At 30.9% G+C, this 17,886-nt stretch overlaps 4 protein-coding genes across 8 annotated transcripts in view; all 4 read right to left on the bottom strand.

The window, feature by feature from the left end:
* LOC115233989 (protein giant) overlaps window positions 1-761 on the bottom strand; it is a 3,361-nt gene extending 2,600 nt beyond the window's left edge. The window contains exon 1 of the mRNA XM_029804668.1: window positions 543-761. The gene's annotated coding sequence lies outside the window, so the exon portion shown is untranslated. The remainder of the gene's footprint in view (window positions 1-542) is intronic.
* Window positions 762-6,448: 5,687 nt separating this feature from the next.
* LOC115233997 (40S ribosomal protein S12, mitochondrial-like) lies at window positions 6,449-9,224 on the bottom strand. Of its 3 annotated transcripts, none has more exons than XM_029804676.1 (3): window positions 8,172-9,224; window positions 7,893-8,061; window positions 6,449-7,376 (listed from the first exon to the last, which is right to left on the bottom strand). In XM_029804676.1, exons 1-2 carry the CDS (start codon window positions 8,428-8,430, stop codon window positions 7,931-7,933), a joined length of 390 nt encoding a protein of 129 aa, XP_029660536.1. In that variant the 5' UTR covers window positions 8,431-9,224; the 3' UTR covers window positions 6,449-7,376; window positions 7,893-7,930. The 3 variants fall into 3 exon arrangements, with proteins under 3 accessions (XP_029660536.1, XP_029660535.1, XP_029660534.1); XM_029804675.1 differs by having other exon boundaries at window positions 6,449-7,239; XM_029804674.1 differs by lacking the exon at window positions 6,449-7,376 and having other exon boundaries at window positions 7,816-8,061; window positions 8,172-9,220.
* Window positions 9,225-12,427: 3,203 nt separating this feature from the next.
* LOC115233964 (40S ribosomal protein S12, mitochondrial-like) lies at window positions 12,428-15,199 on the bottom strand. Of its 3 annotated transcripts, none has more exons than XM_029804630.1 (3): window positions 14,151-15,199; window positions 13,872-14,040; window positions 12,428-13,355 (listed from the first exon to the last, which is right to left on the bottom strand). In XM_029804630.1, exons 1-2 carry the CDS (start codon window positions 14,407-14,409, stop codon window positions 13,910-13,912), a joined length of 390 nt encoding a protein of 129 aa, XP_029660490.1. In that variant the 5' UTR covers window positions 14,410-15,199; the 3' UTR covers window positions 12,428-13,355; window positions 13,872-13,909. The 3 variants fall into 3 exon arrangements, with proteins under 3 accessions (XP_029660490.1, XP_029660489.1, XP_029660488.1); XM_029804629.1 differs by having other exon boundaries at window positions 12,428-13,218; XM_029804628.1 differs by lacking the exon at window positions 12,428-13,355 and having other exon boundaries at window positions 13,795-14,040; window positions 14,151-15,195.
* Window positions 15,200-16,616: 1,417 nt separating this feature from the next.
* The window catches only part of LOC115233962 (40S ribosomal protein S12, mitochondrial-like), a 67,796-nt gene continuing 66,526 nt past the window's right edge, over window positions 16,617-17,886 (bottom strand). The window contains exons 4-5 of the mRNA XM_029804627.1: window positions 16,973-17,197; window positions 16,617-16,862 (exon numbers count right to left, since the gene is read on the bottom strand). Of these exons, the coding sequence (XP_029660487.1) occupies window positions 16,732-16,862; window positions 16,973-17,197 (356 nt within the window). The 3' untranslated portion in view covers window positions 16,617-16,731. The remainder of the gene's footprint in view (window positions 16,863-16,972; window positions 17,198-17,886) is intronic.

The following is a 17,886-nucleotide window of genomic DNA, read 5'->3' as shown; positions in this document are numbered from 1 at the left end:
TATATATATATATATATAAAGTGAATTATCGAGAAAGTTATAAACGCGAACAGTACAAGATTACTTTCAATACTTTAACAAAATTTTGTATATATATATATATTCTTTTTTACAAATAAATTCAACGACATAATACGACGTAAGATAAAATAGCGGAAAATTATTTAAACTTAAGATTCCTGTAACTGCAACCATATTGAACTATGAAAAAGCGACTCGAGAGTGAAAATTCTTTCTTGCAAAAAAGTTTTTTCATATATTACAACTCGTATTCGATGATATAATAAAATGTACGGAAAACTTTCTTCTGATTCTGTAAAATAAATGCACGTGTCTGCATGTGTCTTACGTTTTCAACGAAAATTAGATATTTTATGATAATTGATCGAGATTTACAGGTATTTGTTAATCCACGAACCAAAAAGAGACTCTCATCCGTTCAATATGAATGAAGGATTAAAGGAACCTTAAAAGCACAAAAGTTTTATCTAATATCCGACGGAATTTTATCGCATTTCATAAATACGTATCGTTCTGCTTACCTAATAATTCAGCCTTACTCCAAGGTTACTCCAACGAATTGATAATACAACACCATCGATGACTTTCTTGAAGATTGTCCTATTATCCTATCTTTAAACCGTGATCGCGATTTAAAGAGCACAGGAAGAGTATTATACCGATTTACGTCCGGTCGATCGTGTTGACCGCGCGAAACTCCGTATTCATCTAATCTTGGGGTTGAAGAGCGGAGCTTTATGTATATGGAGCTATACCCTTAAGGCCCCAGATAGGAGCCCTTAGAAGGAGAAATTGTGCTGGAGTGGGGAAACTATGCTACCTGTTGGCCACAAAATCCCGAAATCAACGCGTGTTTATCGTTCGGCGATTTTCGAAACATCCCGAATACTAGACCACGCCCAAAAATGTCCGCGCAACTTCATATAAAAATTACATCGCATGTTGATTTTTATTACCTAATTTTTTTGCCAAGAAGATCTCACGAAATACAATAAATTTTTCTATTTTGAAATATTAAACGGCTGGAACATGCGTCGTATTTCTCTCCCTCCCCTTTTCATGAATACCTTTCTTCGGAGCAATATCATCACTTTGAGATCATGTGTCATTCGTATGATCTATCGTAGATACAATGAACTATTATTATATTGAGAATTATCACTGTTTATTTTAAAATCGACGATTACGAACGATTCTCCGATGCAACTGTTTTATCAGAGACACAATCGATTAAAGCGATGCGATACTGATTAAGAATTTGAAAGATCGAGAAAAAAAAAGAATGTGGCAAATATCCGCATCAAATACGATTTTGTGGTCCATTTCAAATCTCCTTTTATTACAAACAACATTGCGACACGACAGCGGCAATATTGTTATTTTGGATAGTCTAATCGCATTATTTAGCTAATCAGCGGAATTTAAAAATCGGAAAATTAATTTTTTTTCTCATTCTTAGAAAATTATTTATTGATTTAGAAACACGTTAAATATATTTCCACGTTTCTATTTATAGCAAATTTTCCAGCAAAAATTCGCTTTCATAATTATATGTAAACGATATAATCATCAAACTTCTCGATATTTACGTGATTTCAAGAAATTAAAATTGCGTGTACGAAAGATACTGACGTCAAACTTAACATTACGTCTCGCAAGAATTGTCGCGATTATTAAGTCGATATTGCAACAATTTTCTTTTATTGTGCCTTCTCTTATTCTTTGACTTTCCGTTATTCTTAATCAGTTTTTCCTTAATAAATAGGGATTATTGAGATATATTCTGCTGCTACACATTTGTTACGTGATCATAAAAAGTGAAAAAACGAGTAGAAATCAGAGTGGCAATGGCATTTTCATTTTGTCATTGAGACAGAGTGCGAATTAAGGGATGATTTTCAAATAGCATATTTGAATGTATTGAAATATATTCAAATGTAGCATCTATAGAGAATGATAAGAGAGAGAAAAAAATGTTATAACATATCCGAATCGAAAATTTCCTCCTATTTTCAATCTCAATTTTTTCACATTTATGAATTCTAAAGCATTTCAATAGGTTTAATTTATATAGAAATTAAGCTCAAATAGGCAATAAACAAACAGTTTTCCACTTAGAAATTTAAAAAAGGAGCTTTCGATTAAATTATAAATTAAATAGTTTTAAAAAAAGGTGATTTGATTGTTTGAAATCTAAAAATCGCCACGAAAAAGTGGCGAAAATTTATTTGCACGCCTCCTAATTTGTCACAATTCAATGCTCTTACACAATAGCACAATACTTACCACAGTAGCATTTCCATACGTATCCTAATTAACCAAAACTTACCAAAATGACACACAATACACAAGCGCATCAAACGTCCAATGCAAAAATCTTTTAAAAAAGAAGATGAATAGTTCTTTCTTTAATTTATGTATTTTTATGTTGGCGACGGTTGCTTGACTTGGCAAAGGGTTATACCGCTTTCTATACACTTGCATCACTATGAACATGCTCCATAAATCTAACAATAAGTCTTAAATTATAATACATACAAAGCTTTTTTGAAATGCTACGTAACTCTCTCTCTATATGAAACAATGCAAATTTCCAGCTTTCTATACATTGTTACGTCTCACCACCCACTGACATACTTGGTCCGTATTATCAGTAAACATCATTAAGAACTTTTTCTTTTCTGACTTAAAATATATGACATTCAAGTCAAAAAGTATTGCGTGAGAAATCGCTTCATCTTTTACTTTGTACTTTATTCATGATTTATAAAGCCATAAAACACAAATCAAAAAAAATCAAAAATTGAAATACGCTATATATATCTAAAAGTTCATCTGATTTTAAAACATTTTATACAATAATAAGAAAAAGAAAGAGGAAATAAATCAGATTATGCGAGAGAAAATAAATCGAGATGTTTTATGCGCTTGAAAAAAATACTGATTAGATCTTAAGAATGATTGTTTTCTAATAATGACGAATGTTAATACAAGTTAAATTGAATAAAAGCATAATATCAAAGGAAAGCTCGAGATACATTCTCACACGCCATTATTTCTTTTTTTGAAAAAAGAAGTAATCGCAATTTTATCTCGTGAAAATCTTTAATTTATTTTTTAATATCTTTAATTTATTAATGCTTTTTTATTTTAAATATCCTTTGGATTTTTGCGTTGAAAAACGATTTGCTTGTACCAAAATGAAAATGAAAATCGTCGGAGGAACAAGAGCACTCTCGAGTTGCAACTCACACGGGCCCTCATTATGTCGATGTCTCGCGATCACGCCAAATTTAGTCGTCTCTTCCGGGCCCGGGTTAAAGCGTCTTGTCATTCATAGAAAAGCACCCCCGCGCTCAATTCACCGTACCGCCTCCTTTCCCATGTATACAAATTTTCGCTGCTCTTTTGGCTGCATAACCCACATTTTCTATGGTTGTCGCGAACGGCGATTCGCAACCCGTTATTTTCCGATGTTTCCCGTGGTTCCGGGTCCCGGACGACGGATGAATGCGTTCGCTATTTGCATCTGCCGCACCCTCACACAGACTCAAGTATATCTCGTAACGGTATCGGATGGCCACGCATCCACCCCGTCACTTTTTCCGAAATGCCTGAATTTGCAAGATTGCCACGAATAGCCAGATGTACCGTTAGATTTGATCATATTCTCGAATGAGGAATCCACGGTAAAAATACGGACATTACAAACATTTTTCAACGAAAACGATTAATAACAAAATAAATTGCATTTATAAATTATATGCTCTTAAATAAATTGCATTTATAAAAAAATTGGCGTACGACACGGATCGACTCTCTTTACCATTTTTATTTTCTGTACTCTTCAAGAGAGGAAGAATTCGCTATATTTAATTTACGTGGAAAATATTATATTACAATATGTACGCAGAGTATTGTGTTGCCACATAAATTCTTACACGTCGTAAGATAGCCGCGTGTCTCAATCACGCAATGTTTACGTGATTTCTTGTTTACAATTTCTCGACTGTGGATCACGCAATCGTGATCGACTTATCTGTGATCCATTATTGATTTTGTAATTAGTCTATGACTCAAGTAAATGACTAAATTGAATAACTAATTAAGCATTGACAAAGATATTATGTCGCTGTCACGCGACGTAACCAAAATTTTCAACAATCTCAATTTTTAATATATATATAATAAAAACCATTTGTCGCATTAACTTATATATATTTATAGAATTCAAAAATTCTAATCATACCAAAAATTAATACCAAAGCATCGGGGGATTTAATCCATATTCACTACTTATCGATTATAAATTGAAACGTAAATTATTCATTGGCATACATCAGACATTCTTCATTGTTGATCATTTTGAGACGATAATCGACCCAACAAGCAACGGCTGTTTCTGTTTAACATTTCGTGTAAAGTTCTGTCGGCTATAATTTACACTTACAAAAAATTACTGTAACAAAAAATTATTTTTATATTTTATGAACGTATATGTTTAGAGAAATTCAAAGTTAGATAATTTACAAAAAGGCAATTTATAAAAAAAAATTATTAGAAAACCTCAATTCATCTAAACATACCATATAACACAAAAACTGGTCGGAAAGTCTTTCTACAAAAAAAAAGAAAGGAAAAAAAAACGTTGCCGCATGGTGACACAAGATGTCCTAAAGAGAAGACTACATTAGCGATAATTAATTTTCAATTTATCTTGCAGACAGACAACCAAACTTCGTGTCGCTTTATTTTTAATATTGCGCACGTTTATATTCCTCTTTCTTCCAAAAAAATCTTTCTTATTTACAGTACCGCTCAATTGATAATTTTGCATTTAATTTGCATCATTCGCGAATAGATTTTTTTTTGATTGAACATCTTTTTGCATTCGATACAGATGGATCTCTCCGACGTGCGAGCATTGGATATAATCAAAGAGTTAGACTTAATTTAAAATACTATAGTCTACGAATTATTAGAAAAAATATATGAAAAACATATTTATACTAGAGACTTGTTTTTCAAATTTTAAAAGTTTATATATAATGATTATTATTATGTATAAAACAGCACAATCATATATATATTACTGTCTTACAAATTAATTTAAGTGGATTAAACTTGATTTCATAAAAAAGAGAGAAATTATTTGATATTCTAATTCTATATTATTAGCTGTATATGTATATATATTTTAATTCTACTTTTATAAATATTTCTGTGTAAGAATCAGATTAAATTACTCGTCAATATTGATATTAATTTTTTTAATGAAATAATTTTGCTAAATATTATAGTAAGTAAAATAATGGCACGGCTGGATATACAAATGAAATAAAATACTCATAATATAAGAAGTAGTAGTCAAACTACGAGTGCAGGACTTTTTGGAGCAGCATGGTGTTCGGTTACTAAGCTGAACGGCAAAGAGTTGAGGCACGAAAAACCTTTACTCGTGACATTTATTTGAGAAACCATCGTAGTTATTTGAAAACTCGAGTATTGTAAACTTTCTTTCGGTATCGTCATCGTTGTGTTGAATCAGTTCGTCGCGACAATGCATGTTGAAAGATACTTTGTGCGCGTCTGCATTTGAAACATTTCTGTATATCAAACAGAATTTTATCTCAAGTATATATGTTTGTGCAAATATGTAAGATTGCTTTTGTCAAATTTCGATCAAATTTTGATTTCGATTAAATTTTGTCAAATTTAGATCAAATCAAAATGAGATCGATCAATTTGCGGCGTTTAACGATTCGAATTGATTGATTAAAATAATATCTTTGTGTGTATGCGTTATATATGGATACATAGAAAGATATTCGATAAAATAACGTTACAAATGAGTCTACTTTATGCATTATTGTTTAGACTGAAGATTATTATGGATAGACTTACATTCTTAATGTTCTCGATCTTAATGCCACTAAACTTCATTAAGAACGATATAAACTCATTAAGAATTATAATATTCTTGATAAAAATAATGCAACTAATGATATTAATGCCTAAAATATTCTATTCCTTAATATCTAATATTACGGTTTATTCTTTATCATCTTTTGTAGAGTTTGGTGCTACGAGACGGTCTTAATCAATGATCACTATATGTTAAAATGTGTAATATAAAATAAACATTTTAAATAGTACTAGTCGATATTTTAGATATATTAAGATGCTTGAAGCGTTAAATGTTAAAAGAATTGAATAGAATTTATATAAATCCTGATTGATGATCAACATTTTCGCGATGTATTTTTTTTATTTCCTCCGGCGTAATAATTAGCTTTTTTAATTTATCAATTAATTTTCATTCAAAATGTTTTTAATATATATAATTAGTTTCTAATGTGTTTTTAATAAGGTTGAATCAAAACTACCTGTTTTGATGCAGTAAATTTAAACGTATAATTCAATAATGCTATCACACATAAAAGATTTATTATCAATCTCTAAACTTATAAACTTGTGTGAGTAATAATCACCGATGACGTCAGCTGTGTTTCTTACAAAATAGAGGGAACACACGTTATGAAAGTTTAATAGAACATTCTGGCGTACGCACGCCTCGTGGCGCTTGGCGCTATCATCATCCCTCGGGGCAACCCGAGGCGTATTCTATAATAGGTTCTCATTCACACGCACACATATATTACATTTAATTAAAAATATGCATTTATAGAAAGAAAAAATAAATATAGATAAGAAATTTCTGAAATATTTTCTAAATTCTCTGCACTTAATGTTGAAAAGAGCTACATTTACAATACAACAATCATCTTAGTTTTGCGAAAATGTAAATTTAATTATACGATTAAAACTCAACTTTAACACATGGAAAAGTATATAAGATAATGCGTAAGTAATAAATGCATTGGGCGACGATTTCTTTACTGTTCTCCACGCAAGAAAATTTATGCAAGGTTCTATGCAGAACGCTTTTCTTTGTCGCCGAAAAGCGAACATTTCAATTCAGGTTGAGAGCCGGACTTCCCAAAATGTCGGGATATTGGTCAGCATGTCATATGGTCAATAGTGAGTGGCTGCGTGGGTGAAAGGAGATTGCAGGCTGCAGATGCGTAAAGTTCACAGCCGTAATGTCGAGAGAACGGAGGCTTGCCACAACCCTTTTCCCACTGTGACATCCCGATGCGTATTGTCCGTTAAGCCGCATGGTTCAGGTAACGGTGAATGCGGGGTGCAGATCCAAAACTGTGTCAAAGGGCCGCAATTTGCAAAGGACTATGTCGAAACCGTGACGAAAATCACTTTCCAATCACCTTCATGCGTGATCGATTAGCGTAAATTTTGTAACAATCTCGAAAATATCGTCAATGCTCGTTAAAAAACTATATAATACATAGAATTGAAACGTGGATTGAGATCATCATTCTATAAAAGTCTCATTGTCAATCTATATTTCAATTAAATGTACCTAATATCATCAGGTTCTTTATATTTCGTAGGAAGGATTTTTATTTTTCGTATTGTATCTCAAAAAAATTAATCTCACAATAGTTGGGCAATCCTTTATGTCGAATAAATATATTTCTGATTGCATATTGAAATATAAATCTGTTTTAACATTTTATAATTTTTTACATCGGAAGATCGTATTGAAAAGATTAGAATCGTTCGGAATTATCAGAGTTGAGAGAATTATCGAAAACATTATATCTCTTGATATAATCAATATTAAAAATATTTTTATACGTCCTTCGAAATGTTATTATTGTGTGAATTGCAGAAATTTTTTAATTATAAAAGGTTAATGAAGAATATGATTCCTTCAAATGTTTTAAGAAATAATTATTATTTTTACACTTATTGTAGGTATTGTACATAATTAATAAAAATATACATACATGATGACAGATAGATGTTGATAGCAGCTAATTGTAAACTATTCGCGTTTAGCTACATGTGGCAAGTCGTACTTTCCGCGAACGCATTTTATTTTGACACCAGGTACATCTCGCAATCGGCCAACCCTACAGAGTACTATATTGTGCTCTTGCAAATTGTGACCGATTCCTGAAATAATTTAACTCACTTCAATTCTCCAACATGAATTACGATACTCCAAATGGCTTCAAAATGCATGCCAAAGCCGTTTGCTGCAAGTAATGAATTATAAATCTTACCAGGAACATATGCCGTCATTTCCCGACCGCTCGATAATCGTACAATGACGCATTTGCGATTCGCGGAATTAGGTTTTTTCGGTTTCTTGATGACGGTTTTCAAAACAACGCCCTTCATAAATGGCTGGCCATTGAAAGGATTCTTCGAAGGTTTGAGTTTCTTGTACGGCCCATTTCTCCTCAGCATTTGCCATAACGTGCTTCCTAATCTGATCTGTTCTAATCCTAAATCAATATGAATAATCATACAATCGTTCATTATAATTGCGCAAAAAAATAATTTGGATAAAAGCAAAATATAATATTATAAATCAGTCGTTATATACATTGATTGATATTATTCAAAAATACTAATCGATGTATAGAAAGAATAATTTGTAACCGTTCTGTCATAAAAGAAACTTCAAAGAATAAAATTTCATAGAATTGTCGTGTAAAAACAGTATGCCAAAAAGTCAATACGGTGATGTATTTTATACATTTTTATTAAACCTGAACTAATCTTTTCTTTCTTTGATTGCCATTCTTTGCCAATTATTTTGGTAGAGTCTATTTTCTGAAGATTTTAAACAAAACTCTATATACATCTGTGTGGTCTTAGAAAATCAAGAACTCTTTCGCAAATTTCATTTTTCAAATTTCTCGCATTTTTCGAGAGTATAAATTTATAAATGCCAAATAAAATGTTCTATTTTATTTAGAATTGTCATTTCAAGGACGGTAATATATATGTAACAGTAGCGTTAACATTTTATCTTCTTTCTTTCTTAACAAATTGTAAAACATTTTTATGGAGTCTGTTTTCTAGAAGTAGTAAAATTCCTTCTGTAAAGTATGAAAAATGATGTGCTTGACATTTGAAGCAAAGAAAATGGTCTCTTTTGTTCGAGCGAAAGCTTATTAAGCAATATTTAGGTATTAAAGGTTAACCGCAACCTAAGTTTGCGTTTTCAAAATGCTTCCTTATTGTTTTGTAGACTCTCTTGTTTCTTTACGATTTTTAAAAAATTTTGTAATTATTATAGCAAAATGCCAATAAACACAAATAGGAGCAAAAAAGATAAAAATATCTCGTTTGCAAAATAAATGTCATTATTTCATATGTTATATCATTTCAAAATATTTCCTAATAAATTTATTCGTAAGGTTTACAATTTGGAAAAATCGAATGTGTGTGTGTGTGTGTGTGTGTGTGTTACCGCCTCCTTTCCCATGTATACAAATTTTCGCTGCTCTTTTGGCTGCATAACCCACATTTTCTATGGTTGTCGCGAACGGCGATTCGCAACCCGTTATTTTCCGATGTTTCCCGTGGTTCCGGGTCCCGGACGACGGATGAATGCGTTCGCTATTTGCATCTGCCGCACCCTCACACAGACTCAAGTATATCTCGTAACGGTATCGGATGGCCACGCATCCACCCCGTCACTTTTTCCGAAATGCCTGAATTTGCAAGATTGCCACGAATAGCCAGATGTACCGTTAGATTTGATCATATTCTCGAATGAGGAATCCACGGTAAAAATACGGACATTACAAACATTTTTCAACGAAAACGATTAATAACAAAATAAATTGCATTTATAAATTATATGCTCTTAAATAAATTGCATTTATAAAAAAATTGGCGTACGACACGGATCGACTCTCTTTACCATTTTTATTTTCTGTACTCTTCAAGAGAGGAAGAATTCGCTATATTTAATTTACGTGGAAAATATTATATTACAATATGTACGCAGAGTATTGTGTTGCCACATAAATTCTTACACGTCGTAAGATAGCCGCGTGTCTCAATCACGCAATGTTTACGTGATTTCTTGTTTACAATTTCTCGACTGTGGATCACGCAATCGTGATCGACTTATCTGTGATCCATTATTGATTTTGTAATTAGTCTATGACTCAAGTAAATGACTAAATTGAATAACTAATTAAGCATTGACAAAGATATTATGTCGCTGTCACGCGACGTAACCAAAATTTTCAACAATCTCAATTTTTAATATATATATAATAAAAACCATTTGTCGCATTAACTTATATATATTTATAGAATTCAAAAATTCTAATCATACCAAAAATTAATACCAAAGCATCGGGGGATTTAATCCATATTCACTACTTATCGATTATAAATTGAAACGTAAATTATTCATTGGCATACATCAGACATTCTTCATTGTTGATCATTTTGAGACGATAATCGACCCAACAAGCAACGGCTGTTTCTGTTTAACATTTCGTGTAAAGTTCTGTCGGCTATAATTTACACTTACAAAAAATTACTGTAACAAAAAATTATTTTTATATTTTATGAACGTATATGTTTAGAGAAATTCAAAGTTAGATAATTTACAAAAAGGCAATTTATAAAAAAAAATTATTAGAAAACCTCAATTCATCTAAACATACCATATAACACAAAAACTGGTCGGAAAGTCTTTCTACAAAAAAAAAGAAAGGAAAAAAAAACGTTGCCGCATGGTGACACAAGATGTCCTAAAGAGAAGACTACATTAGCGATAATTAATTTTCAATTTATCTTGCAGACAGACAACCAAACTTCGTGTCGCTTTATTTTTAATATTGCGCACGTTTATATTCCTCTTTCTTCCAAAAAAATCTTTCTTATTTACAGTACCGCTCAATTGATAATTTTGCATTTAATTTGCATCATTCGCGAATAGATTTTTTTTTGATTGAACATCTTTTTGCATTCGATACAGATGGATCTCTCCGACGTGCGAGCATTGGATATAATCAAAGAGTTAGACTTAATTTAAAATACTATAGTCTACGAATTATTAGAAAAAATATATGAAAAACATATTTATACTAGAGACTTGTTTTTCAAATTTTAAAAGTTTATATATAATGATTATTATTATGTATAAAACAGCACAATCATATATATATTACTGTCTTACAAATTAATTTAAGTGGATTAAACTTGATTTCATAAAAAAGAGAGAAATTATTTGATATTCTAATTCTATATTATTAGCTGTATATGTATATATATTTTAATTCTACTTTTATAAATATTTCTGTGTAAGAATCAGATTAAATTACTCGTCAATATTGATATTAATTTTTTTAATGAAATAATTTTGCTAAATATTATAGTAAGTAAAATAATGGCACGGCTGGATATACAAATGAAATAAAATACTCATAATATAAGAAGTAGTAGTCAAACTACGAGTGCAGGACTTTTTGGAGCAGCATGGTGTTCGGTTACTAAGCTGAACGGCAAAGAGTTGAGGCACGAAAAACCTTTACTCGTGACATTTATTTGAGAAACCATCGTAGTTATTTGAAAACTCGAGTATTGTAAACTTTCTTTCGGTATCGTCATCGTTGTGTTGAATCAGTTCGTCGCGACAATGCATGTTGAAAGATACTTTGTGCGCGTCTGCATTTGAAACATTTCTGTATATCAAACAGAATTTTATCTCAAGTATATATGTTTGTGCAAATATGTAAGATTGCTTTTGTCAAATTTCGATCAAATTTTGATTTCGATTAAATTTTGTCAAATTTAGATCAAATCAAAATGAGATCGATCAATTTGCGGCGTTTAACGATTCGAATTGATTGATTAAAATAATATCTTTGTGTGTATGCGTTATATATGGATACATAGAAAGATATTCGATAAAATAACGTTACAAATGAGTCTACTTTATGCATTATTGTTTAGACTGAAGATTATTATGGATAGACTTACATTCTTAATGTTCTCGATCTTAATGCCACTAAACTTCATTAAGAACGATATAAACTCATTAAGAATTATAATATTCTTGATAAAAATAATGCAACTAATGATATTAATGCCTAAAATATTCTATTCCTTAATATCTAATATTACGGTTTATTCTTTATCATCTTTTGTAGAGTTTGGTGCTACGAGACGGTCTTAATCAATGATCACTATATGTTAAAATGTGTAATATAAAATAAACATTTTAAATAGTACTAGTCGATATTTTAGATATATTAAGATGCTTGAAGCGTTAAATGTTAAAAGAATTGAATAGAATTTATATAAATCCTGATTGATGATCAACATTTTCGCGATGTATTTTTTTTATTTCCTCCGGCGTAATAATTAGCTTTTTTAATTTATCAATTAATTTTCATTCAAAATGTTTTTAATATATATAATTAGTTTCTAATGTGTTTTTAATAAGGTTGAATCAAAACTACCTGTTTTGATGCAGTAAATTTAAACGTATAATTCAATAATGCTATCACACATAAAAGATTTATTATCAATCTCTAAACTTATAAACTTGTGTGAGTAATAATCACCGATGACGTCAGCTGTGTTTCTTACAAAATAGAGGGAACACACGTTATGAAAGTTTAATAGAACATTCTGGCGTACGCACGCCTCGTGGCGCTTGGCGCTATCATCATCCCTCGGGGCAACCCGAGGCGTATTCTATAATAGGTTCTCATTCACACGCACACATATATTACATTTAATTAAAAATATGCATTTATAGAAAGAAAAAATAAATATAGATAAGAAATTTCTGAAATATTTTCTAAATTCTCTGCACTTAATGTTGAAAAGAGCTACATTTACAATACAACAATCATCTTAGTTTTGCGAAAATGTAAATTTAATTATACGATTAAAACTCAACTTTAACACATGGAAAAGTATATAAGATAATGCGTAAGTAATAAATGCATTGGGCGACGATTTCTTTACTGTTCTCCACGCAAGAAAATTTATGCAAGGTTCTATGCAGAACGCTTTTCTTTGTCGCCGAAAAGCGAACATTTCAATTCAGGTTGAGAGCCGGACTTCCCAAAATGTCGGGATATTGGTCAGCATGTCATATGGTCAATAGTGAGTGGCTGCGTGGGTGAAAGGAGATTGCAGGCTGCAGATGCGTAAAGTTCACAGCCGTAATGTCGAGAGAACGGAGGCTTGCCACAACCCTTTTCCCACTGTGACATCCCGATGCGTATTGTCCGTTAAGCCGCATGGTTCAGGTAACGGTGAATGCGGGGTGCAGATCCAAAACTGTGTCAAAGGGCCGCAATTTGCAAAGGACTATGTCGAAACCGTGACGAAAATCACTTTCCAATCACCTTCATGCGTGATCGATTAGCGTAAATTTTGTAACAATCTCGAAAATATCGTCAATGCTCGTTAAAAAACTATATAATACATAGAATTGAAACGTGGATTGAGATCATCATTCTATAAAAGTCTCATTGTCAATCTATATTTCAATTAAATGTACCTAATATCATCAGGTTCTTTATATTTCGTAGGAAGGATTTTTATTTTTCGTATTGTATCTCAAAAAAATTAATCTCACAATAGTTGGGCAATCCTTTATGTCGAATAAATATATTTCTGATTGCATATTGAAATATAAATCTGTTTTAACATTTTATAATTTTTTACATCGGAAGATCGTATTGAAAAGATTAGAATCGTTCGGAATTATCAGAGTTGAGAGAATTATCGAAAACATTATATCTCTTGATATAATCAATATTAAAAATATTTTTATACGTCCTTCGAAATGTTATTATTGTGTGAATTGCAGAAATTTTTTAATTATAAAAGGTTAATGAAGAATATGATTCCTTCAAATGTTTTAAGAAATAATTATTATTTTTACACTTATTGTAGGTATTGTACATAATTAATAAAAATATACATACATGATGACAGATAGATGTTGATAGCAGCTAATTGTAAACTATTCGCGTTTAGCTACATGTGGCAAGTCGTACTTTCCGCGAACGCATTTTATTTTGACACCAGGTACATCTCGCAATCGGCCAACCCTACAGAGTACTATATTGTGCTCTTGCAAATTGTGACCGATTCCTGAAATAATTTAACTCACTTCAATTCTCCAACATGAATTACGATACTCCAAATGGCTTCAAAATGCATGCCAAAGCCGTTTGCTGCAAGTAATGAATTATAAATCTTACCAGGAACATATGCCGTCATTTCCCGACCGCTCGATAATCGTACAATGACGCATTTGCGATTCGCGGAATTAGGTTTTTTCGGTTTCTTGATGACGGTTTTCAAAACAACGCCCTTCATAAATGGCTGGCCATTGAAAGGATTCTTCGAAGGTTTGAGTTTCTTGTACGGCCCATTTCTCCTCAGCATTTGCCATAACGTGCTTCCTAATCTGATCTGTTCTAATCCTAAATCAATATGAATAATCATACAATCGTTCATTATAATTGCGCAAAAAAATAATTTGGATAAAAGCAAAATATAATATTATAAATCAGTCGTTATATACATTGATTGATATTATTCAAAAATACTAATCGATGTATAGAAAGAATAATTTGTAACCGTTCTGTCATAAAAGAAACTTCAAAGAATAAAATTTCATAGAATTGTCGTGTAAAAACAGTATGCCAAAAAGTCAATACGGTGATGTATTTTATACATTTTTATTAAACCTGAACTAATCTTTTCTTTCTTTGATTGCCATTCTTTGCCAATTATTTTGGTAGAGTCTATTTTCTGAAGATTTTAAACAAAACTCTATATACATCTGTGTGGTCTTAGAAAATCAAGAACTCTTTCGCAAATTTCATTTTTCAAATTTCTCGCATTTTTCGAGAGTATAAATTTATAAATGCCAAATAAAATGTTCTATTTTATTTAGAATTGTCATTTCAAGGACGGTAATATATATGTAACAGTAGCGTTAACATTTTATCTTCTTTCTTTCTTAACAAATTGTAAAACATTTTTATGGAGTCTGTTTTCTAGAAGTAGTAAAATTCCTTCTGTAAAGTATGAAAAATGATGTGCTTGACATTTGAAGCAAAGAAAATGGTCTCTTTTGTTCGAGCGAAAGCTTATTAAGCAATATTTAGGTATTAAAGGTTAACCGCAACCTAAGTTTGCGTTTTCAAAATGCTTCCTTATTGTTTTGTAGACTCTCTTGTTTCTTTACGATTTTTAAAAAATTTTGTAATTATTATAGCAAAATGCCAATAAACACAAATAGGAGCAAAAAAGATAAAAATATCTCGTTTGCAAAATAAATGTCATTATTTCATATGTTATATCATTTCAAAATATTTCCTAATAAATTTATTCGTAAGGTTTACAATTTGGAAAAATCGAATGTGTGTGTGTGTGTGTGTGTGTGTGTTGTATGTAGAGATTTTCAATATAATTCTTACAAACTTAATCCACGTGATTTAGAAAATTTGTTTAATTTTCGAGATAAATATATAGATTCTGAAACTTTTTAAAAAAAAATAAATCTCAGAACAGATCTGATCCTTAAAAAAAAAAAATATATATATATATTTTTTTTTTAATTATGAGTATATTTTATACAATTACTTATTTTATATTCTGTCTATTTAGTTTTATCATGCCATCGATTTAAACACCAGTGTTCCTAATATCATCAATAAAACTTTATATATTGCAAAAAAAGATGTCGTAATTTAGGAAGCCGTGAGAAAAAAGTTTTGATGATCATTCTTTTTTCTTTTTGGAGTGAAATGTCGGAGGTAAAGTGACAATTTTTCGATGCTGAACTGTGACGTGCCGCAGCGATCTGCGCAAGGAAACCGTACCATTGTTGTTCATTTCGACTGACCATCGTCTGTCAATACGACAGATGTCCAAAGCCGGACACTGGCTAATCCGGCCTAAGTTAGGGTTAACTAAACCAAGAGACGTTATTATGCACGAAAGGCAAACCCCTTTCTCCGAAGATGAATGCGCAAGATTACATTGCGAAAATTTTCGACGTCGCTGTTGCGCCTTTGTTGCATAGTTACAAAACTTACCTTCCCTTTCCTCTTTTTTCCTTCGATCTACTAGGAAAATCTTTTCTATTATAGTTACGAGCTTATGATTGAAAAAATGGATTCATTCATTACAGCTGATCGAAAATTTCGACATGCTTATTGAATATTATAACGTAATATATTAAAAATTAATAATTAATAGTGAATCACGCACGCAAACAATATTTGTTATGTTAAATTATTAATTATATTTGATACTTGAGACTTTTTCATCGAAGTGTCTAAGAAAATCGTACTCTTTAAATCAAAATAACTGATATATAAACATTGCAATCTAAAAGATTCTTTATTAAAATATATATCAATCTTAGCATTTTCTCAATTCTAAAATTATATATTTATAAAAATATAAAAAATCGAATGTGTGTGTGTGTGTGTGTGTGTGTGTTGTATGTAGAGATTTTCAATATAATTCTTACAAACTTAATCCACGTGATTTAGAAAATTTGTTTAATTTTCGAGATAAATATATAGATTCTGAAACTTTTTAAAAAAACATAAATCTCAGAACAGATCTGATCCTTAAAAAAAAAAAAATATATATATATATTTTTTTAAATTTTTTAATTATAAAAGGTTAATGAAGAATATGATTCCTTCAAATGTTTTAAGAAATAATTATTATTTTTACACTTATTGTAGGTATTGTACATAATTAATAAAAATATACATACATGATGACAGATAGATGTTGATAGCAGCTAATTGTAAACTATTCGCGTTTAGCTACATGTGGCAAGTCGTACTTTCCGCGAACGCATTTTATTTTGACACCAGGTACATCTCGCAATCGGCCAACCCTACAGAGTACTATATTGTGCTCTTGCAAATTGTGACCGATTCCTGAAATAATTTAACTCACTTCAATTCTCCAACATGAATTACGATACTCCAAATGGCTTCAAAATGCATGCCAAAGCCGTTTGCTGCAAGTAATGAATTATAAATCTTACCAGGAACATATGCCGTCATTTCCCGACCGCTCGATAATCGTACAATGACGCATTTGCGATTCGCGGAATTAGGTTTTTTCGGTTTCTTGATGACGGTTTTCAAAACAACGCCCTTCATAAATGGCTGGCCATTGAAAGGATTCTTCGAAGGTTTGAGTTTCTTGTACGGCCCATTTCTCCTCAGCATTTGCCATAACGTGCTTCCTAATCTGATCTGTTCTAATCCTAAATCAATATGAATAATCATACAATCGTTCATTATAATTGCGCAAAAAAATAATTTGGATAAAAGCAAAATATAATATTATAAATCAGTCGTTATATACATTGATTGATATTATTCAAAAATACTAATCGATGTATAGAAAGAATAATTTGTAACCGTTCTGTCATAAAAGAAACTTCAAAGAATAAAATTTCATAGAATTGTCGTGTAAAAACAGTATGCCAAAAAGTCAATACGGTGATGTATTTTATACATTTTTATTAAACCTGAACTAATCTTTTCTTTCTTTGATTGCCATTCTTTGCCAATTATTTTGGTAGAGTCTATTTTCTGAAGATTTTAAACAAAACTCTATATACATCTGTGTGGTCTTAGAAAATCAAGAACTCTTTCGCAAATTTCATTTTTCAAATTTCTCGCATTTTTCGAGAGTATAAATTTATAAATGCCAAATAAAATGTTCTATTTTATTTAGAATTGTCATTTCAAGGACGGTAATATATATGTAACAGTAGCGTTAACATTTTATCTTCTTTCTTTCTTAACAAATTGTAAAACATTTTTATGGAGTCTGTTTTCTAGAAGTAGTAAAATTCCTTCTGTAAAGTATGAAAAATGATGTGCTTGACATTTGAAGCAAAGAAAATGGTCTCTTTTGTTCGAGCGAAAGCTTATTAAGCAATATTTA

Source organism: Formica exsecta, unplaced genomic scaffold (genome assembly GCF_003651465.1).
Source record: "Formica exsecta isolate Colony F162 unplaced genomic scaffold, ASM365146v1 scaffold192, whole genome shotgun sequence".
Taxonomy (NCBI): Eukaryota; Metazoa; Arthropoda; class Insecta; order Hymenoptera; family Formicidae; genus Formica; species Formica exsecta.
The sequence above is the reverse complement of the archived record's forward strand: the minus strand, read 5'-3'. Positions and strand labels throughout refer to the sequence as shown.